General features: G+C 37.2%; 1 protein-coding gene across 4 annotated transcripts in view; it reads right to left on the reverse strand.

The window, feature by feature from the left end:
* Positions 1-24,814, reverse strand: part of diaph2 (diaphanous-related formin 2) — a 460,396-nt gene that overhangs the window by 187,786 nt on the left and 247,796 nt on the right. For all 4 annotated transcript variants that reach the window (XM_028008256.1, XM_028008257.1, XM_028008255.1 and 1 more), the window contains 2 exons: positions 20,528-20,629; positions 16,928-17,022 (listed from right to left, as the gene is read on the reverse strand). In XM_028008256.1, the coding sequence (XP_027864057.1) occupies positions 16,928-17,022; positions 20,528-20,629 (197 nt within the window). The remainder of the gene's footprint in view (positions 1-16,927; positions 17,023-20,527; positions 20,630-24,814) is intronic.

A 24,814-nucleotide genomic window follows, 5' to 3' on the forward strand; every position in this document is an offset into this window, starting at 1 on the left:
ATTTAGAAATGCAAAAATGTGTACCAAATTTGAATTTCCAATATTGATATTTTTGTCAGTTAATGTCTAATACATGGTCTAAGTAAATTGTGTTCATTTGAAAGGCTTATTAGAGATCTGCAACAAAGACAGACGAAGAGTCGCATCTGCCACATGCTTGACAGATGTGTTTTTCTACTTTTAATTGATTTTCTACTTCGTTTCAGGAGACAGATAAACATGTGGTATTCTGCCCATGCTTTGTGGCGGAGAACAACCAGCGACTGCCATCTCCCTGCCGTGACACCACAGCGGGATTCCCATGTGGCTCATGGGCAAAATGAGTGAACGATTCAGTTTGAATAAATGACAAAATAATGAGCAGCTGACAAGAGTTTTGAACACTGTCTAACCCGAACTTTTTAAACCACACATTGACAACTAAAACCCTAAAAGAACAAAACATTTTTAATGAGATTTCTACTTCTTTTCGGTAACTAAAAGACGTTACTGAAAGTTGCAAAGTTTGTCCTTGTAGACAAACATTCTTCTCGAACAAAACACCTAAAAAGCTATCCATCCATGCATCCATTTTCTGTTCACCCTTTGTCCCTAACGGGGTCGGGAGGGGTGCCGGTGCCTATCTCCAGCTACGTTACGGGCGAGAGGCGGGGTTCACCCTGGACAGGTCGCCAGTCTGTCGCAGGGCAACACAAAGACACACAGGACAAACAACCATGCACACACACACTCACACCTAGGGAGAATTTAGAGAGACCAATTAACCTGAAAGTCATGTTTTTGGACTGTGGGAGGAAGCCGGAGTACCTGGAGAGAACCCACGCATGCACAGGGAGAACATGCAAACTCCATGCAGAAAGACCCCGGCTGGGAATCGAACCCAGGACCTTCTTGCTACAAGGCAACAGTGCTACCAACTGCGCCACTGTGCAGCCCATCTAAAACGCTATTTAAAAAAAAATAAATTATAAGAGCCTCAGGCCTATTTTTAAAAAAACAACTATGTTTTACTGTGGCTATCACATTGCTTTGGTGATGTGCATTGTTATCTCTGCATTGGCAACCCTAATTCAGACAAAAAAATAATAATGGATATTGCTGTCACATGCAGCATAAGTCATGGAAATACCTGCAGTTCCTTCTGTTTTGGTATCAGTGTCTTTGGCTGTTTTATTTTTTTCCTTTTCATAAATTTCCAAAACATTTTTATTAGATCCCTTTTTATCTACGTTATCCTAAATAATTGGTAACTGCTTTTACAGTGCCATGGTTCATACAACATATTACATGAAAGCTATCAAATCCCTCATTGTAATTTACCTGTTTGACAAAAATCCTTTTGATTCTTTCCACATCTAACTAAGAAGTTAGTTCCTCTAATCCTAAAGCACTAAACAAAAACATCAGTGCCACTAACGCTACGCTAGCATTGTGTTTTGCAGAAACGGAATATAGAGCTACAGCACTATGTTCAATCATGTCAATATCCACCAGGTGTCAATGACACACCTAGTGTTATAGTGGCCATCATCCAGAAAAAAATATTTAGTGGAAGCTAAGTGCGCTAAACATTTTTAAAGCTGGTAAAAATGCTATAAAGCTGAACACAAAATTAGCTTCACTGTTAGCGGTTTAGAGGAAATGTACCCACCATTGCATCCTTTGTATTTGTAAACCTTGTTCTTTGTTTTATGGATGAAAATTAGTAGCATGTCAGTAATATCTTACAAAATTTAATTTCAGGTTAATCCGATTCTTTATAATCTGTGGCATATGTAATCTCACACAGATCGAACATTGACACTGAATTGACACTGCTTCAACGAAGTATTAATCTGGGAGTGAAAAAATTCTAGCCATCAGCTTTTTATTTCTTCATTTTGCTGTAATGAATTTGTTTTTCTCTTTAACTGATCAGGATAAATGTGAGAAATTATGGTGTAAAGAGTTCTGTAATGAAGTCAAAATTCAGCATGGATAATGACATTTTAAGAAGATGATCAAAACTATTTATTCTGCATTTATTTATTTAAAAGCTACAGCTAAATATACCCTGGTATATGTTGAGATAATTTCTATATTTTGAAGGGAGATATTTATAACATTCAGACTATGAACAATGTGTCATAGTTTCAACTGTATTTTACAAAAAAATGGGACGAGTACAATTGGATTTGCATGATAAATCCTATATCATAAACTATCAGTGTCATGAAGACAGATGTTGTTAGCTGCAACATGCTTCCAAACAAAAGGAGCAAAAACACTGTCACCATTGATTTAGTCATGCATTCTGGTGTATCCAGCAAATGTTTATTATGTTAGAAGTAACTGGAAACACTCAAAGCATCATTATGAAATGCTGCAATGTTCAAAATGCTAAAACAAGTGACTATCCACTACTAAAAAGGCAGAAAAAGGCTAACTAATACAACGGTAGCTATTGCAGTTAAAATACAAAGTCCACAACAAACATATCCACCATTTTAAGTACAACATGCACACAAGCTGATGTTTACTGCAACTGAGCTAAAACAGTGAAGTCTTGAGAAACAAAAAAAAGGCAAATCTTGTCTCAGAGGTAAGTACGGTAAACAATGAACATCAGTCATACATGTTGCAAAGTCTACAGAAATTACACCCCAGCAAAGCACCATGTCACTGTGAGCAAAGCTGCAGTGACAGACTGACAAGCAACAAACTGAGTGTGACAGATTTTAAAATCGTATTAAACTAAACGAGAATTTCAGCGTAAGAGAAAGACGCAAGAACTGAGCAAGGGGAAAACATGGTTGAGAGAAAGATGGGGGAGGGATTAATTTGAGTGTTTGGGCAGGAAAACCTGATATACTTAGTGTGACATTAAATTTGTCTTTAGGATATATGTAAAAAAAAAAGAGAAGGTTTTTTATTATGTGTGCACCTGAACTCTTGCATATAAAATGGAAAGTGTGAAGTAGGATTAAGAATGAGGCTAAAAATAAAAATATGTGGTTTAAACATGAAAACAGATGAAACAGTTGGAGGCAGATGAGTAAAAAATAGAAAAAAACCCAAAAGTACTCTGAAAGGGTAAACGAGTCACTTGAAGGATATTAGATAAAAGCTTTATATATTAATTGAAAGTGAAACTCAACTTTTTATCTTTAAGAATCAATTCTGTAGTATGTTGAGCTGTTTTTTTTTTGTTGTTTTTTTTACCATTCTATATTAATTTAGCATAAAATCCCGCTACAAAACTAATTTGGAAATAAACTTTTCAAGTTGGAGAAAGGTGGCGGCATTCGTCTGCGTAATTGTCCCTCATTTGTGCATATTCCTTCTATGTAATACAGTCATCCTAACACAAAGCCTGAATATGAGACTGTCAATCAAATAAGAAGAGAGCAAGCATGCAAAACAGTAATAGAAATTAATTTGTTTGTGGAGTCTTGCTGTATGAGAGTGTCTCTTTGATTGATGTGCCATCTGCCACAGAAACAAAGACACGGGATTGGAAAAATGAAAACAGAAATATTTCTCTCCTTTTTTTTCTCCATAAAGCACTTATGAAAATACAGCACCAAGCATGCCGGAGGAGGAGCAGAGTGGAGTCCACAGAATAAAAATTTAACTACTGAGCTGTATTGTGCATTAACCTGCTTGTGTGCACCCCTACGAGTATGAGATTTTGTGTGTGTGTGTTTTTTTTAATCAATACTTAACCTGCGGAGGGTGTAACCAGCCTCAACCCTCTGGCTAGAGATGAACAGCTAGGTGCTGATGAGGTACGTGTAACACATCTTTGATTCTTGCCATCAATATCTGAAGCGTATTTCATATTACACCAGACTTTGCCTAGTCTTTCGTTAACCCGCATTTACGTTTGCCCTCACTCTGTTTATTCAACGCCCCCACCCCCTCTGCTTTCCCTTTATGTTTCCAACCCTACCAAATCCGCATAATGCATTTCACATTTCACTGTAAAATTTGCATTTGATGCAGAAGTGTTGTGTAGTGTGTGCCAAAACAAACCACAATTAAGCCCATGGGGGACTTGTGTTTTTCCTGCTTAAACTCTAATCCAACATGCCCACACTTATCGCCATGTCCCACATGTGCACTTTTGCACTGTGAAAACGATGCCCAACAATGTGCCAGTCGGCCACAATCACCTGTTACAGATGTGAACAAAGGCTGGCATGGGTACCGAGGCCCTGCAGCCAACGAGCAGGCCACGTGTAATGATGGCAGCCATGCATATGGATGAGCGCGGCGCTGATGTGGGTGATTGACAAGAGAGATAAACAATAATAACAAGGCAAGGCCAGCTAAGAAGACTCCTGTGAGACCTGGTGGAAAGGTTGTTGCCATGGGAAGCCGAAGGCAGAAGATTGCAAAGTCAAAAGTTTACAACACTTGCATTCAGCTAGACAACATACTAAGTGAAGGTTTGGCTTTTTATCAGGTGTTATAAAATAACAACAATTAGATACATAGTCTTTGTTTCGTTTTTTTCTGATAAATGATGAAACAAAGTCCAATTTCCATTTTTTATAAGCGTTTGAGATTACAAAGACTTGAATCTGCTTCAACCTTACAATACGGGAAACCTGATTCAAACATTGTCTTAAGTGATAAGTCAATTTAAAACATCTCATACAACTGCTATGAAAAAGTTGCAAGGTATTTTAAGCACGTTAGATATATACATCTCTGGTTTGAGTATTACTGAAACCAGTTTCTTAGAGATGTAAAAGTTCACATATCGCCAATAAAAAACCAGATAAAGAAATGTCACCCTACTGAAATGTAAGTCTACAAACTATAACTTTACAACTTTGTTGGGTCCCTTTTTTGCATGAGGTGATACCAAGTTTATTATGGCAATTATTGGTACTTTCGGCAGTGGGTGACAGTTGCCATTTTATCCTCAAATATTACTATTAAACAAAGCAAGAGCAAGAGCAGGAGGAAGCAACAAGATCTCTAAGGTTTCCTGGAAGACAGACATGCTGAGCCTTGGGCTTGATTAAACTCAGTGGCCCAACACCAGCAGATGATGTTAATCTGAAGACTTTAGGAAAGACAGCTGTGTATGGTGGCTCTTGAAGCCACTTCACAAGCTCCTCAAGGTTATAGTTATCTCTGGTGATTGTAAACCTTTTCCTTCCATTAAAATTTCCATTAATATTACTCTGTTGAAATCTAGCTTCTTCAGAAACGTCTTTTTTGTGGCTAAACCTTAATGGAGGAGAGAATCAATGTCACCCATTCCCTACCTGTAGGTCATAAAATGGCCACAGAAAACATGCTGTATAAAAGTCCTTTTCATTGGTCTTTATGCACAATTAAACTCATCTGAAAGAATGTTTTATAATTCAAAGAATCTTAAGAATAACAACAATAAACACTTTAGATATATCTGAAGAATTAACATATAAGTTTCCCTTTTAAACTAGTTAAAGTAAATATTTGACGATATTCTATGCATATTTAAAATGCATCTGAATTTCTAAGAATTTCAAGTAAATGATGGAATATCAAAGGAAATATGTATATTTTACTTATTTCAACACAAACTGAAAAAAATATTCAAAGATATCCTGATTTGAGGGGTTAGGTGGGGAATTAATTGTGATTACAGAAAGAAAAGATAATCACAACCAAATTAACCAAAACCAAAAGAACCAAAAGAAAACACTACCATTTTTCTCTTATTGCACAATAAAAGTACACTTTTTTAACCTCTGAGCAACTGGCAGAACAAAGGTGTAAAATAAAAAATACAACGAGAGGGAAAATATTTTTTAACTAATTCATTAAAAAACTAAAGATTAAGTTTGATGAAATGTTGAAACCAATGTGGGTTTTGAATTTTGTGACCTATAAAGAGCAAAGTAACTCAGGATGTGTCTCTAAAATGTGTATCATTTTATCAGTCACACAAAATCAGTTACAATCATTACAAATCCCAGCCTCCACCGCAGCAATCATCTCAATAACCCCAACATTGTATATCAACGCATGAGGAAATACGCGATTTAATTAAAAGGGAGACTTGACAGTTTTTACTTTGCATTTCTTTAATATATGTATTTGCACGCAGCATAGGGCAATACTAATTACAAATGAATAACAGTGGTGCAGTGTTACTCATTAGCCTTTCCTTTTGAAAAGAAGATGGGGTAATATAAAATACACTGGCACACATTAAAGATTAAGAAGTCACTCTGATATTCTGCAAAACAAGCCCCCAGGGGCATATCATCCACCAACGAGATTTAGCTTACCACACACACCAAAAACTGGGCGTGCTGAAACATTTAGTGATGACTCTTTCATTTCAGGCAGTCGAATCAAGTGGCAGTAAAAAAAGGTGGCTCTTCCATGGCCTTTAACTTAAAGATGCGCTTGTTTTATAACGCTGCAAAAAAACAACAAAAAAAGCCTGATTGTTGATGTACATGATTAAACTGGTATTTTACACCAATGCAAGCATGCGTGAAAGGGTAAAAAAAAAGTTTGAATTTACATAATATGCACCCCTTAAATATAACTGGAAGCATAGCTGCATGAAAATTTCAGTAGGCTAAATTTAAATGGATAGTAAGTGACAACATAGTGAAACACCAATATTTGCCAGGGCTGGGGACCACAAACATCTAATATTTGACGATCCCGCTAAAAATAATTAGAACTACTACTACTACTATTTTAATAGTACAGACACTAAATATGCATTTTTCTTGCTCATTTCTTGTCTTATATATTCTGGTCACTCCAGCTCACCACTTCCAATCTCGTCCCCATCCTCTTCCTCACCTTTAGTTTCTATTGGCCAATATTGTGAATGGATGACCTCAAAATACTTGAATTCATCCTTTCTACCTTGCCCTCATTTACACTGTTCAAAACACCTAAAATTTATCTACCTATTTCTACATCACATGATCAGCAACATTTATGTGTCATACTATTATTATACAATCTTGGAATGATTAGTATTACAATATTTCCAATATTACAGTATGGAATATTCCAATATTCCATATTTACACCATATCCTGGTGTAAATATGATAACTATGTGTAGGCAATCAGTTTATCTGACAACCAGGCATCCACTTGTTCCGCCATATATTTCTTACATTAAATTGTATTATTAATGTTCTTGTGTCTTGTAATCTACTATCCTCCCAGAGAAAAGATAGGCACCAAGAAGTGACGTACATACGGGCATGACTACCTTCACTTTGAGCATATTTAATTTCAGGGGAGAACCCAAGTTGTCAAGACTAAATGCAACCATTTATAAATATGTATTAACTTCAGCGTACTGAGGTTAATGGTGTGATGAGCTTTATTGTGACATTGTTAAATTAGAAATGAAATCTAACTGGACATCACAGAGACCCTGTGAATACTAAACGATGTATAAAGCATGAGGACACAAGGACTTTGTTTGCTTAATGAAACTAGAAAAGCTTATTAGACCTAAAATAGCTTATTTGCCTGAGGGACCATTAGAAGACAGTACAACATGTACTGCAGACAACTTAACAATTTCTATACTAATCACAAAGAACAGTTTTCTTAGACGTGCCAATTAAGCAACAAGGGAAAGCAGAGCAGTCCAGCAGAACTACTGCACAAGGAAAATAGGAAAATGCTGCAGGAGAAAGAAGAAGCTCAGAGAGCTTTGGGAGTATATTTGCAAACCATTAATCTGGACGCCTAAAACCCAATACCACTTAATCCTTTCTACTGTAAGTAAAAATCTCTCGAAGAATGCCTTCAGACACAGGCGTTCTCAGAGAAGTAACATTATGAGTGATGCAAAAATAACTGTCAAGACAGCTGAACATCTTTTTAAAAAGTATCCTGCAACAATTGTCACAGATAACCAACTGTGTTTTAAGATTCATACTGGGAAACCAACTTTTGTTTTACTCTGAAGACTCAAGTTTAAAAGATATTTATAGTACACAAATACCTTAATATGACATATTGAGGTTTTAAAAATTATATTTTTGTATGAAAGGAGTGAATAAACCAATGCACAAATTTAAGAACAAGTATATAATAAATTAATACCCAGTACAGAAGATCTGAACATCTAAGGTTTTGTAAAACCTTAAATAATGATCAACTCGGAGATTCTGTTCTGGATAAAATGGCAAGGAAGCACAAAAATGTTCACCAAAAAAGTTCATTCTAATGGCCACAATAACTGATTGTTTTCCATGTTTGACCAGTTTTTTAAATGGTGATGGATAAATATGTCAAATTCACACACTTGATCAACTGGTGCACACATTTACAACTTTATGGACAGAGTACTTCGCTGGGGTAAATAAATAATACAAAAAAATAAAATAAAAAAAATCCTTCATCCCGTCATCTCTGACCTCAAATGACTGCATCTCACTGTATGAGAGCCGTCAACATATTGAAGAGTAATGAACAGGAGGTTTTGCACCGTGTCTGGTTCAGCTGAACCACTGCTGCAGTATTTCTTCCTGCAGAAGTAAGTGCTGGAGGGACCAAAAACTGCTTGTTCAGAGACTCTTGCTGACTTCTGATCACTTCAGTTGAACAAATGTACCCTGATTTCAAAAACTTTGGCTGAAGTGGCGCTTGAAATTCCAGTGTCCAGTGTAGCAGCAGGGCCTGGATTCAGCCTCCAGAAAAACATCAGAATCTTGAGACATTTGATTGCACTCAAGTGAGTGAGCAAATTAAATCCAAACAAACCAGGAAGAAGGTTTGAGACTGCGTATTCAAGAAATAGTAGGTCAATCTTTCATAATTTAAGTTAAATGGTTTAATTTAATTGTGTATATGCAGTTATAGGGACCAAGGTTAGTGGTTTCTGCCACTGAGGAGAAAACAGTACAGATATTCATCTGCTTGATGTGCGATGGCATAATGTGGCTTTTTTGTTAAGCTTGTTGAATATATTCAACTGAATATGTCATTTTTATCATTTTAAAAATTTGACCAATTAAAATAGAGTTTTGACTGGACTTTTTTTTACAATTTCAGTCAAAATAATAGACAGATCAACATTTCAGAAGATGTTGATTAGTTTCAATCACATTATTGTACTATGAAGATTTAACAAATAAAGCAGCCAGTGAGTATATATCAATGCAGGAGATTCAGTTATTGAGATTACTAGTTAAACAAAATTTAGAGGTCCAACTCTAGGATCTCAAAGGATATGCCAGTGCAAAGCTGATAATCTTGTAAATAAGGAACAAATCTTTTACTGTCATCTTAGTGTTGCCGATTTCCTTAGCCTTAAGAGTGAGCTAACAAAGGCAACTCAGTGCATTTGTATAAGCTGATCACAGAATAAACATAACATATTTACAAGTGCTTCTTATTAATCTAGTCACTGTTTGGCCTCAGAGTGTTTAACTGGCAAGGACTGTAAGAACATGGGACCAACTACCATCATTATGCCAGTAAAGGCGTCACCCTGGGGCAAACAGGCTGTGAGGGACTCCTGGAGAAATTCAAACACCAAAGGGGGAGCCAGCTTAAATCAATAACAGCAAAGTCATCTGCATATAACTGTTGTGATTTAAACAATAGAAGAGGGAGGCTGATCCACACAGTCAGGATGCCACTAAAAAATACTTGTGGCAAGCTGTCTTGTAATGCAAAACTACACAATGCTACCAAGGTCCTGAAGCCCAGAACAAACAAGCTTGCCTCTTTTTCTCACATGAACAAGGACCACAGGGCATTTCCATTGGTTGTTCTGAAGCATACCAAAAAAACTAAAAAAAAGCTTTGTGAAAGTGTCAGCTATTAAAAAAAAGACTTCTGACTTTTCTGAGGTTCTAAGTGCTTTCACAGATGCAATGCATGCTGTTGTCTTCCATTGTCTTCTTTATCTCATTGTTATACAGTGAGAATTTGATGAAGCTGACCTGGCATATACAAGGGACCTCTGTCCATCAGCACCATGAATAAATACTGCAGGCAAATGAGAAACAGAGACAAAGAATGTGAAGGATAGAGGTAGATTAGATGCAAATGTGTTGTTCACATGTTCAAGGAACAAACACATATTGATTGTTTGCATGACAAATGACTACAGGGACTGAGAGAAAAAGCGGTAACTGATTCCTGAAAGCATTTGCATGTAGCGTATCACTGTCTGTATGCATGATGAAAAAAAAAAACAACAACGTGGAACTGCAAGGAATATATGGAGCATGGATGAATGGTAAGAGCCAAGACTGCCTGCAAGCATTCAGGGATGTGTACATCATCCGAGGTGTTGATGGGCCCTAATGCAGAATAAGGAGAGCCAATCAACTTCTATCTATCCACTCTGCCAGGGTGAAGCATCGTAGAGATACTTCAAGGCCAACACTCTGCCACGTTCTGCTGACAAATCATTACATTAGACATGCCATGAAGAAGGAACATGATAAGATTGAGTTACAGAGTTTCAGACGCATCATGAACACCTCCTGGATCCTCCATCCTTCCTTTCTATCCATGCTTTCCATTCATCAAATCCCTGCTGGTCTGTCAAAATTTTAACTGTTGTGAATTTTAGTGGCTTATTTTGCTCAAGTGGTGGAGGAACAGTTAAAACTGACGTACTGATACCAGAGGAATGCCCATGAATTCAAGTAGAGGTGGGCGGTATAGACTTTTATCACAACATTTCATGGTACTTTTGTGATAAAGATAAAAATGATGATAAACCATTTATCATTTCTTTTTTTAGGTAACTCTGGGGTGGTAAATGCAAATGCAGCATTCATAGCACCACAAACACAAATACTGCTCTTGAAAAACTTTCCCTTTTGAAATGGGCTTTTTCAACATGCCATAAGTTTGATTTATATCACTGAGCTGCACACAGTAACCGGATTTAAGCATATTTATTAACTAACTGATATTTATAGATGCTGTGGAGAAAATAAAACAAAATAAAATAATGATAATACTGTCAGCTTTTTTTTTTAAACATCCCTCATTGATAACCATTGAGACAACAATAAATCAAAATTCTTCTGATTCTGATTGAGCTTTGTGGAATGTAATATATCCAGTATACAACCCAGCTCTGGATCATATGCAGGGAAAAAAGAAGCTTAGCTTTCAAACCAAAGTTGACTGAGCTATTATTTGTTCAACATACCCAGTCAAAATTTTAAAAACAAAATTTTACAGTACAGAGCAAAAATTAATCACGGATGAATAGTTTGAACCAGAACTGATCTTTGCTCTAATCATCTTGAATCGACCATCAAAGGCCCAACATTGGCAGGAAATATGTCTGCATAAAAGAGCCAGTGAAAGAAAGTGGAAAACATCAAACCGTGCTCTTCTAAAGTAGTTCAACCCCGACACCAAAGACCGGGCTCCGCTTTTGCCTTCCTACCACTCTGATCTTTGACATCTTAGTGTACATTTTTGCTAATGTTTTCAAAACTGTCTTGGCAGCGTTCTGAACCCCTGAGGGGTATTTGGGCTGAAGCAGGGGACTAACTGAAGTCAATTTTATTAATGTGCCTGTTACTCATTAATTTGCATCTATACTATTATAATTAACAGTGAGAAAACTAGAATTATATTTTCTATCATTATAAAATAAAAAATTACCCAATACATTAGATAAACTATAGCAGTGAACGCAAATGTTCACCTGATAACAAATACAAGCCATACAAAAAAACAACAAAAGCATTCATGCTCCATGAACGTTTTCACATTGTGTCACATTACAAATGCAAACTCTATGTATTCCACTTATTTTGAGAAGCCAACACTAAGCTGAACATAATTGTGATAAAGGAACATTACATATGGCTTTCTAAATTTATTTACAAATATAAATGTGGTGCAGCATGCAAATGTTTTAACTGACTAGAGCCAATGATTTTGTAGAACCAGGTTTAGCTCAGTTTTTCTGACCATCAAATCTGACCAGCATCTCTGTTGCTGCTCAAAGATGGTGGATTCTCGGGTGGAGATGGTGCATTCAAAGTAATGCAAAGTGTTAGATCTTTTCCCCCATAAATAGCTTTTTGGATGTAGGCTATAAAAGTTTGAATTTGGTTAGAACAGCATTTTTTTTTACATCTTTGCCATTTCTCTTTTATGGTTTGACGTAAACCACACAAAGATTTTCCTGGCTCTCAAGAATGCCTCGTTTTGCCACTTTATCAAAGAGACCAGAACTGATAGTTGTCTTGTCAGCAGATTCTCCCAATCATGCTGTGAATCTATCTCTGCAGCTCCTGCAGAGTTACCACAAACCTCTTGGCTGATTCTCTGATTAAAAAAAACAACAGTCTGCTGTGTTTCTTGACCTCTATGAAGCTGTTTGTTTGTTAACTAATGTTCTCTAATAAAAGTTCTGAGGTCTTCACAGAATAGCTGGAGTCCATGTAGGAGTATATGGCTTTGTTTGTCTGGGATTTTATTTAGGGGTATTAAAGTAGCTGGACCTAGTATGTGCAGAGGTTTTTAATTTTTATTTGAGAAAAACAGTTAAAAGTCATGTATCATTGCACGGTCAGGCACTGTTTTGTTTATTACATGTAATCCCAAATAAACATATTAACCTTAGTTATTGCAATACAACAAAATATGACAAAACTAAAGGGTAGTACACTTTCGCAAAGGAGTACCTAAATAGCAAGAATAAAAAAAAAATTATGCAAAAATAAATTCCAAAGTGCCCACTGCGCCATCTGACCAAGCCAACCGCGACAATATGTCATCCCAGCGCCTTGTCTGTTGAAGGTTTTTTCGTTGTAGACCACTTGGTGTGAAACAAATTATGGAGGGGAAAAAAAACAGAAGAAAGTGTAGATTTGACCTTTAGGGGACCTACTGTCAGTTTAATTTAGGCTTCTTCTGTATAGCGCTTAATATGATGCAAACTAATAAACAATCGGTGCTTTACCATCAGAAGCTTACTTTATTGCACGTTATACGTTTTTCAAACTAGATTTTTACTTGTAATTTTAAGTACACACAATCACCCACTCCCTCTAATATTAGCAAGATTGTGAATTTAGTTCCTTTAAATATTTGCCAAGACAAGCATTCACACTCCTGTGTGTGTGTGTGTGTGTGCATCTGTCTATGTGGATAAATGGTGATTGGCGTGCGGCTGAAAGTGGGTGGTGTGGAGTGATTAATCAGCGTAATGAGTGTAGATGAGCACTGTGCAGATGGAGCCCACACTCAGGACTGTGTCACCCAGCAGGGGGTCTCTTTGCTCCCCTTCTGAGCCTCTCTATAGTTTTAACTATGGCTGTAGCTGCATTTCATTGGCAACTTCCCTGCCTAATTCGCGAGCTCATTTCAGCGTGATTCACATTTATAATCAGCTAATTCTTCTCTGAAAATCTATATATACAATTAGTGATATTTCTATGTAAATATAAATTACTCCTGTTAGCTTTGCTGCTTTCTCCTGCCAAAAATTACATTACACTGCTCTATGTTGCCACAGATTTCAACCTTCAGGTAAAGCACATAAATGCATTCAAAAATATCACATAATTCATGCTGTGCCTTTGAATTTCACTATGAAGTTATGAATGGAATATATTTTTGACTCGATTTAAAGTAATTTACATGTGTTCCTACAGACTCAAACACATACACGGAGCCAGCCATCACACCGTCTAGGAAGGTTCTGTGTCTCAGAGTCAGTATCAGATTTGTATATCAACCCCAGAATAAAGACAAAATACCTTTTGAAAAAAAGCCGCATGAACCTGAATAGAACATGTGGTTATCCACACTGATACAAGCCCTTAAATGTCGCTTGATGTGGAAGAAGAGACCTGACAAGACCGATTACTCCTAATTAGGGTTGACAAGAAAAAAGGGGATTCAAAGTACTACACTGGACAAAGATTATCAGTAAGGGAATGAAGTCCATTGATCCCTCCTTTGGTATTGAAAGACATAAACTGAAGGAGTTAGGTTCAATTAAAACAAGTCCATAATTTTGATGGTTAGGATATTGCAAATTTGACAATTGAAAAGATAATGAAACATGTTGTGTCTTCATAAACATGCCAAAAATGTACTTAGAATGTATTTTATGAAAAATACAAACTATCCAACATAAAAATTTGACACAAGAGCAGCTGAATAACAGAATAATAAAGATGATGAAGGCTGACACCGATGTCTGAAAATACATACAGCATCAAAGTCTAATTACAATACTAACCATTATGAGAGAACAATGAAGGACTTTTAGGAGCTAAAAGAGCACATATGGCTATGGATTGGAAAAAAAGTAATATAAACAAAATTCTTGAGATGGTATAGTTGCCATACATATAAAAAGGCAGATATTTTCCTCATGCCTGGTCCTTCTGCACTGATTAGCGAACTCGTGCGGGCCTCCCATGTCCCTCTGGACTTTGTGACATTAGGTTTTTTCCACATTCTTTTGCTGACTCAATCACTTGCTCTCATAAGTCCCATCGAGCCTTCTGCTTTGTTAGAGGCTTCGCTGCCCTGATTCACATTTATTAAAGAGGGAAATGGGGGATGTGAAGGCAACAATGGAAAGTCTTCCAAAGTGCATGACTAGTGGTTTGAATGTGGAAACAGTTTTTTGTGTGACAATAGTTAGACACCAGAAATACCGGGGCCATTTACTTGTTTCTTTCTACATGTAGGATTTGGGGTAAACTACTATTTTACAATGACTTAAGATCTGCCATTGCAGCTTCTCTTTAATGCACAACATGCTGGTAAAGATAAAGTTCAGGGACTCATTAGGTTGTGTGCTGGGTAGGCTAATCTTTATATATTCAGCTGGTAGAATAATTCAAACAAATCTTTTTTAATAGCTGGTCACCTTCTATTCTCTGCATCTTATCTTGTGTGTTTCTTTGTAAATTTAAATAAAATAAACCATTTTTTTAATCTTAAAATATAAAATATTTTATTTTTCTCAACTGTATTTATTTAAATTATAATTTCAGCTGTACGTAAAGGTTTGCTAAATAAAATGTTTTACATGTGAACAATGATTTTTAATGAATTGGAAATTTTTTCACTTAAAATTAAAAATAACATTGTATGGCGTTAATATTTTTCTCACTATTATATAATTTGGAAACATAACAGGATAGCTTCTATAATAGAAAGACTCCAGAGTGAGTGGTGTTGAATGCTTTCAGTAGTCTGATCAGGTCAGTGTAATGGCAGCTGTTTGATGGTGTGAACGTGATGGAGTGGGCTATTTATCTGGTGCTCATAACGCACCACTCTGCTTTTAGGCTAATTACCTACGTATATACTGAAATGTACCTTTTTGGATCCCTGACAAAATAACTTATACTGGTGTGTTCAAGATTCGTGCACATTTGCCATGTCAAACACCCCCCCCATAGACTTTTTCTTTCCTAAAAAAAAAGGGGGTTTTGGAGCTTTTCTGATCCATTTTACATAATAAATACAAAGGTTTATGATGGATGAAAGGAATGTAGCAGGAACTAATAAGGTAGCAAAGAAAAGAACAAAGCTAGGAACAAAGAATAGAATGAGGAAATGAATGAATGAAATAAGGAAGCAACTAAGAAAAGAACAAAAACAGGAATGAAGAAAAAACAAAGAAATAAAAGTAAGGAAGGACTGGAATAAGGAACAAAGTTAGCAACGAAGAAAAGATCTAAATAAGGAGTGAAGAAAAGGTAAGGAATGAAGCAAAGAAAGGAAGGGAAAAGCAAGGAATGAAGTAAAAAACACAGAAAGGAACAAAGTAAAAACAAGGGAGAAAATTCCATTTCATCATCGCAGGAGACAATAAATAAGTGCCATTTTTGGGGTGTCGGCGAAGTTACAGTGAAATAAAATGTAAAATGTGCAGATGGAACCTTATCAGCACTGCATAAAGTTTACTAAATAATTGGTAATTGTTGTGGTTGAAATGACATGGCTAAAATGTATTTAATAGTCATGAAACTTTGGGGTCCTCTGGACTGGATAAATACGGGCCACTTTCCATTTACCACCCATGGCCTAAATGAATGAACTTATAGGTGGGTGAATGAAGTAGTTTGAAAATACAAGTATTTTTCCATAGTCTACTGTCTTTACTGCGTTCTTATCCACAGCTAAAAATAATCGGTGGGGAAAAAAGATGAAAAATTGTAAAGGTATTTGTGGGAACAGCCATAGAAAACATTTAGGATTTAAACAATTCTCACTAACAGGTCAACTTGAAACTTGAAACTTGATCTGAACTCCTATTTGTAAAAAACATAATAATAATAAAACTGTAATACACAAAACATGCACATAACACAATACATCACTGCCAGGATTTTAATAAAATCAAATCTCCTATTTGCAACTTGCCCATGAAGTATACACCCCCAACTGATGAAATAAAACACAAACAAATACAGCATGACTGTTTCAGTCACAAGGACAGTGGAAGAAACACTGAGGCTTAATGCTACCCAGTGATGCATCTTCACCTCAGATGACCCCACCCCATTTTCAATTAAGGTCCTCGAAGGCTGGAAAAATATTCTTAAATAAAATGAGAACAAAAACAAGTAGCCTTTAGGAAGCTCATCAATCACAGTTTAAAGACAAAAGCAAAAGAGGAGGGTGGAGTTGAGGAGACTTTGCCAAGTCTCGTCCTTCATCATCCATTATGAGAGGATGAATGGAGGAGGGAAGGGGGTCTCTGCAGTCCACCAGAGATTGAAAAGACTGAATGAAGCCAGAAAACAACCCAAAGCAGGTTAAAAATAGGGTCGCAAAGCAGCTCACCAGACACTGAAATTCAAAAATGATCTTCTCATACAAGCACATTTTTTATTTGCACAGACATTTAAAAAAAAAGAATATGTCTGTGAGAGACAGAGAGTCAGAGATTGTGTGAAAAAAAGCTAACACACCACAGTGAGCATCCGTCTTACCTGGATGAGTGATTCACTCAGTCTTTCCTCGTCTACCTCCAACACAATGTCCCGGATCTCTTCATAAGGCAGGCGGAACGAGCCCAAGAAAATTGCTGTTTTGATGTAGAGAGAAGAGAGAGAGTCATTTCCTCACTTTTTTTATTAGACTGCAGAGTTCACACTGACATTTTGGCACTCATCACTCCTCAGACAAAACGATCACAGACCACCCTTCCCATTTGGAAAAGCTGTGCTACCCTGACAAGAACCGCAAAGGAAAACATCAATATTCACCTGTGAGGAGCCAATTTTTGTTTATTTTTTACATGGGCAATCTAAAACAGAAACCCAATAAAAAAAATAAGAGCGACAGTTGCAGCTGAGCTGGCCGCTCCTGAAAGCAACATGTTTTTGTTTGGGTGGATGCGAAAGGGGCGCAATGTATTTGCCTCAAGGGGAAGCCTGGTGGGTGTTTCACACTCCAGGTGGGGAGGGTATACTGGAAATTGGAGCTGATGGTGTATCCAGGTGGAAGTCACAGGTGGAGCTTTAGTAATGAGTTGGAAGAGAGTCACTCAACAGCTGCCATACAACTGTAGCGGTGGGACCTGATGTCTGTATCTGACAAGAAACTAGAAAAGAAAAAAGATTTTTTTCTTTCTGTTTTATCCCTCAGTCATTTTTTAAAACCTACTACTTTCTGTATTTATGAGCTTTTTTAAGAACAAAAAATGTGCATGATGTTAACGTTGTGACTCCATGATACCATGTTTTGGCTGGTTAGATGCCATGACCGTATTTGTGGGCTGTCACGTTGCACTTGTTGGATTATTTCCTGGATTCTACGCCAATTGTTGCCAGAATGGGAAAAAGTTTGTTGTACAATCATGTCTCCAACACATTTTTGATGCCAAGAAAAACTTACAGTATTTTTTATCCTTTTTAACTATTTTTAAAAGTAAAAAAAGATAAAGGATCACTATGAATTTATGGCAGAAATTGCAAGGGTTAGACTTTAATCATGGAAATTGCAAATTGGAGAAACCAGACAGGATGGAGGAATGGCAACTCAACCGAACAGTCTATTCATCCATCTGACCATCTTTTCTGGTCTTCTTGTTGCAGGTTTAGCGTGTAACACTTGACCTTGAAAGTATGATATATGAAAAATGTGAAGAAAACCCTGATTATGAGATGATGCCCTATAAAAGATAGCATATTTATATCTGGGTTTTTTGCATTCATGCTACTGTGAGCATTTGCAAATGTTGTCACTGCACTTGTGTACGTTTTTGATAGGGCTGGTAGGTGTCAGTGCCAGGTCTCATTACCAAGGCGACAGAGGGGATTTGAGTTTTGGCAGGAAGGAAAAATAAGCGCTAAAGTTCCCACCTTCACAAAGGAAATGGGTGGGAATCTTGTTGTTGTACACAACCACACAGCTCTCCCGAGTCGCCTTGACAAACACTACCGCAACATAAATCATTTTCATTGCCTACCGCTGAACCTGGCAAGCTCTCTTCTCAATTCTGATGTGAAGGTTCAGTGACTGGGATGGGTGGTGGGATAGCGTGAGTGATTGTCATGTCAGTGCCACTTTATGTATCATGGTAAAATGATTATGCATACTGCTATCGGGTAAATTGTGTCCATCTGTCTCCAAAAACCTTCCCTCAGCGCTGTCAGCAAGCTACAGTGTGTGGCTGACTGGTGACAAGGCCCCAAATAGGACAAAATACACACCCTGTTAAACGTGGAGTAGTTTACTGTAATCACAAATCGTACTCTAAATGCTGAAATACAGATCATCCCTACATAATAATGTTCTTACCATCTTATAGATCTCTTCAGTTTTAGTTTTTTGTTTGCTCACATTTAAATATTTCCGGTCATGAAATACATTTTAATATCAACTAATATAAAACAAACTGATTTTCATCTAGTATTTGCTATAACTGACAGGTAATCGTGTGCATCCGACTCTCCTTCCAGATAATTTTTAAAATTTAGAGAACAATATTAATTATGTTTAAGGCTTTTAGTTGGTGGTGTGGACATTACTGTTGCATTCCTGTGAATTATAAGTTATGTCAATTTAGTTTTTTCTTTAAGCAGTAAGAATTTACCAGAATGAAAATATGCAATCATTACATTTTGAAAAGATGCAGCTTGGTGATTTTTAGAGCATAATAATTGTTGATTATTTTGTCTACATTTTTGCAAGAAATAAATGACATATCTTTCAAGGCATCATGTTGGATGTGAGGATTGAAACAAATTATCTATTTCCACCTACAACCTATTTTTTGGAGTATTTTTGAGAATAGGATTTAATCCCAAACTTTAAATAGGCTGCATCAACCCTTACATTTTGCTTTTTATTTGAGTTACTCGTCTTCTACATAACTCCAATGAGCGTAAATACATAAATGCTGGTTATAGTTTTCATGAGAGGAACGCGAATAAATTTCTATATGTTGGACTCCTCCCCATTTGCAGATGTTTTTGTAGGGCATATCTAATAGTCAAAAGACAATGCTGCTTGGAAAACTGAAAGACCAAGGCACTGTGGCACTGTGCTACTTTACATGCTATTGGCTAGCATCTGCAAACCAGCCAATCCATGAGCACCATTTCTTTCCTTGGCACTGATTGGCTATATCCTTATTAGGTGAAATAAGAAAAACTTTGAATGTTAGCTTGTGGTGTAGTCCTAAGTCAAATTCAACTGTGTGTATAAATGCATATTAAGGGTATTTGGTGTTTAAACTCTTAGCAGTTATAAGCATTTTAATAGAGGGTTTGAAGAATTTACAAATTCTGAGAAAACTAGCCCATTGACCTTATTGGTCACAATCCATTTACATTGGTTTAAAATATAGTATACTGTTATTTTTACAGAAATGCTACATCTCCCTTTAAGATCAGGCAGACAAAAATAAATAATGACATGCAAAGTGAAGTTTGCATATGAGGCTCATTAAAAAATTGTATGTAAAAAAGTACACCATTTTACATTGCAAGATTTGTCACACGAGGTTTTTGTGCCTACCTCATTTTTTTAAATACATTTTTCAACCTAGCTTAATAAATTACATGGTGGGCTGTGTGGTTAGATTAAAATTGTTTTATAACATGGTAAAGACCAGATCCTTTACACTTCAAAAGCAGAATTTGGAGGTTTTTTTTATTATCTTCTTTTAATATAACATTATATTAGCATCCAGCATTAACTGAAATCTTGCAGAAGTCTGCTTGGGCTTTATACACCCACATGGAGCTCAAGCAGTCAAATCTGTTAAGAATTGCTTTGCATAATCTGACACACAAGGCTTGGAAAAAAGCTATATGCACTTAGTTTGACTGCTATATTATTGCCAAAAACATCTTCAGGTTCCCACAAAGGGCTCAATAATTCACTATCCTAACATAGAGGGCGTTATTATAATATTTTATTTTTTTTATTATTATCCCACCAGCAACTGAGTTTTCCTGCTCGTGGGAATATAAACAGCTGCATTGTGGAAAAAAAAAGCACTGAACTTTCTGAGATGTCTGAGATGAAAGATGATTGTAAAGAACACTCTATGAACCAAACAGAAATATAAGGCTACTTACAGAGGTTCTGTGCCGTCTTGGCATCCAAGATACGAAGTTCCTTTGCCTTCTTCTTGAACTGTGGTACTCTGTCATCAGTCTCATCACTCACATCTTTTTTCACTGCAGTAGGAAAAAAAAAAAAACAGTTTAAAACAACTGGCCAGCTACATGATATGCAGTGGGTTGTAGCAAGGGTAATATCTTCATGCAGTCTACTAATAGGTAACTTTTATACTAATTGACGTATTATCAGTTGCATTGGACTGAATATTTTCAGAATTATGGTCGAATTGAACTGTATGTAATTAATCCATCTATATGTCTGTATAGAATAAAAATAAAGATGCTGCCTTTAAGATCAGACAGACAAGATAAGATAGATTTATTCACATAGTACTTCAACTATCTGTTAGTTTTGATAATTATCCTGTAGGATTATTGAAACCACAAGGTGCACTTTCTCAGAAAGTGATTTGTATGTAAGACCAATTAAAGCAAAAACATTTTTATTACAGAAATGCTTTTGAATTGACAAGTGTCCAGCAGACAGACACAGCTGAAGACGCATTTCACAGGGTGATGTATCTCAGCATACTGACTGAAGGTTTGGTCGACAGAAAAAATGTGATAGAAAAGAAGTGCACAGGCAACTGGGATAACCTACGCCCTGAGAGGAATGTAAAGAAATGTTCACTCAAGGGTTTGGAGGAGATTTACAAAATGTGGAATTACAGTTACAGTCAGATGTATTTGGGAGATGAGGTACAAATATTTTGTAAAATAAGTTTTCTTCATCCTCACAACGGGATCACTGCCGGAGTGTGGAGTCTGTTTTTAAGAATTACATTTAGTCCTTCAACTTCCAAAGTTTAATGAAAATAACCGTTTACCCCCTACAAATCCAAGAGAACCGTCATAATTCAAGAATACAGTCCACAAAACTGGTTCAAAAATAAACAGACTTGCTGCACAGCCTGTCAGCACAAACTCTTCTGTATTTACCCTAAAATAAGTTTATTTAAAAGCCTACTTGTCCATGTAGAAAGCGGCAGGACAACATTTTAAAGTAGAATTACAGAACTGAGGAAAGTTTAATTTTCCATAATAAAGAAGGAGCGATATGAGAAAGAAGACTCCTCAGATCCTTCGTTCTCCCCTGACGGTTTCTGTGAGGAAGCACACTTTGTTGCTAATCATCACAACTGCTCTGTTTAAGCCCAAGGTGGAAGTCTCAGAGGAAATCTAGAACAAACAATCTGCTCCCTTAGTGCTGGCTTGCATATTTGAAGAAAGAATCAAAGAGGCAACATCTCCTGGGCACCTAGAAGAAGGAACGCTTAAGGCAGCTACCTAACTCTGCTGAGCACTGTCAACATATCACATCAGGGATGTAGTTGTTTACAGTGTTAAGCAATGCTAAATTGCAAGTAGGTTTAAAATGATGAAACAGATAGAATCGCAGATGATTTTTTTTTTTTTTGTCAGAATGCTAAGATGCTCCTTCAGGAGCCCTCAAAACGTCAAGACCCCGACTTTAATCCAGATCCGACTGTAATGCAAGCTGCATGCTTTCCCTCTCTGACAAAAGCTACATGGGGAGAGGAGGGACATGAGAATCGAAATGTGTTTCAAGTAGATGTGGAAATCCAGGTTAATTATTAAATGTAGAAACAAACCAACCCACGTATTGCATGATTCATCATGAGAGACGCGTGTCAAACCGTTTCTGCTGTTGTTGTCAAAGTTTATCAAAGAATAGAATAGAATAGAATAGAAGTACTTTATTCATCCCAGCAGGGAAATTACTTCGCAGTTGCAGCATAGAGACAAGACAAGACAAGAGACAAGACACAATAACAACGTCCGGGTGTTGAGTCTGGAGTTTGGCTTTGGTAGAGCTGATGACGTCACAGGCCACCGCTGCATCAGCTGATGGGGGAATGTAAACAGCAATCAAAATGGCGGACGTAAACTCCCCCGGTAAATAACACGGCCGCATTCCCACAGCCAGAAGTTCAATGTCTGGGCTACAAATCTGTTCCTTCACGTTAACATGACCGGGATAACACCACCTCTCACTCACATAAGTGCAATCCCGCCGCCCTTCTTCTTCCGACACTTGGAAAAGTCCCTGTCCCCGCGCACCAAGGAACCTCCACGCTGTATTCCGGAATAAGCGAGTGCAGCCAGGTTTCTGTGAAGGAGAAGATACTGCACTCAGTATCTCAGTACTCCTTCTGGGTCCTAACCAGCGCCGTGAGTTCGTCTGTCCTATTTCCCAAAGACCTCACGTTCCCCACAATAATTGCCGGTACCGCTGGCCTGCGCCGTCTCCTCTTCTACCTCCGTTTAACTCTAGACCCGCAGCCCCGTCGTCTCCTCCGTAACTCCTCCAGGACCACAGGCCCGTCTCCGGGCAGCAGCAGAGGCCCACACAGCGCAATCAGCCGTTCACGTGAGCAAACAATGCCGCTACTCCACTCGGCGAGGTTCTCCGCAACCAAGCGTATAAAAAGTAGCAGAAGAACGCAGAGAACATCGACAGAACCACATCCAGCCATTGTGGAAAGCTCAACTGATGATCCATGGGTTCTTCAAGCACGGATCCTTAATCGGTTACAGCAAATATACACAGACAAACACACACGACGGGAGCTTCGTCTGCAGGCAGCCAGCTGCGCCGGCACCATCTTGACGAGAAGGATCTATCCTTTGACCAAAATGAATGTAAAGTATGAAATTTAAATATAAAAAGTTAAGTTAAAAAAAAGTTAGGTAGTAAAACATTCTGATTTAGATAGATTGAAACAACAACACTGTGACTGAGCAAGCACATTAATCCATTGTAGAGACACTCCCTGCCAGTGGCCTCAGCATTCCCTCCTACACAGCCAAACTGCTCAGGAACAGCTTAAGAGAAATGGCAAAGGGCCAAGTGATTATCTGGCCTCTAAACATATCAGATTTCAATCCAAATCAACACCCACAGACTGCGTCAAAACAAGTTCTACCAACAAAAGCTGCATTTTGCGACCTGCAGGACCCAAAGGAGCTGCTGCCCAGGCCTGCTGCCAGATACGAACAGAGGTCCACTAAATCAACGGGGTTCCCCTTTCCTGTTATGTCATTTTGACGGCGCATTTCAACGCAGAAAACAATCTGCTTGTACAAAGGCACCTCAGTATAACAGGAGACCATTGAAAAATTCAGTTATTTCACTATTTCAACTCCTTAAACCAAAGTATAACAAAAAACAAAGATCCCTAGAAATGCTATGTTCTTGCAACATAATAACAATTATTTACATATTATAGGTATTAAATCTATAAGCATTTTAGACCAATTAAAATCAAAAAAGGCTTTTTATGGTTTAACAATTATAGGAAGACTACTGACTTCAGAGTTGTCTTAACAGATGATTTCCCCCAACCAAGAGGGAAAGTCACAAAATGTAATAGATAAAATTAGTTGTCTATTCACATTTGAGTTTTTTTTCATTGCACCAACAGGAAACCAAAGACTGAGGACACTTTATAGGTGGTTTAAGTTGCTTAGTTTGTGCTCACCTGACCTCAAATTTTGTAAAAGGTAAATACTGCTGGGTACGTTATTTCTGTGTAGAGGATCAAAGCAGGTCTGTACTCTAACCAGTTGTGCAAGTTCTTTGTTTTTACGATGTGAAAAACGAAACACTAGAGGAACAGATGTTTTTGGTTTGGTTAATAGCCTGGACAGCAAGTTTTTCATTTTTGTTTGACAGCATTCATGTGCGGTTACACAAGTTTGTACAGTTTCATGTGTATTGTTCAATGTTTTTCAATCAAATTCGATTGTAACATTGAATGTGTATTATGACCTTATAATACCTGGCAGTGTTAGGTATTTAAAAAAGAAAATATCAGCAGTTTAGGCTTTTTAAAGATTCATGATCGGCATGAAAACTGCAATTGGTGCACTTCCCTCTGAAGCAAGTAAAATATTACAACTTTACATTTCTCAAATTTACTAAATGACTAAGCACTAATAACCACCAGGATTTAGAACAAAAATAAAATTTCTTTTGTGATTACCTTAAAAACAAATCTAAACTCGAGCTAAATGGGGAAAATTCAGCTCCTTTTAATAACAAATTATTATCTACATTCTCTAATATCCATTTACTGTACAGCAACTTTAATCTCTCATCATGGTACTTTACATTCTCACCAGGGTGTTCTCAGTATTCTGGTGTTCGCCCTTGCCTGAAGGCCCCCATGCTGCACATAGTTAAGGAGAGTGCCTTTTAAACCCATAATGAACCATTAT

Source organism: Xiphophorus couchianus, chromosome 23 (genome assembly GCF_001444195.1).
Source record: "Xiphophorus couchianus chromosome 23, X_couchianus-1.0, whole genome shotgun sequence".
NCBI lineage: Eukaryota > Metazoa > Chordata > Actinopteri > Cyprinodontiformes > Poeciliidae > Xiphophorus > Xiphophorus couchianus.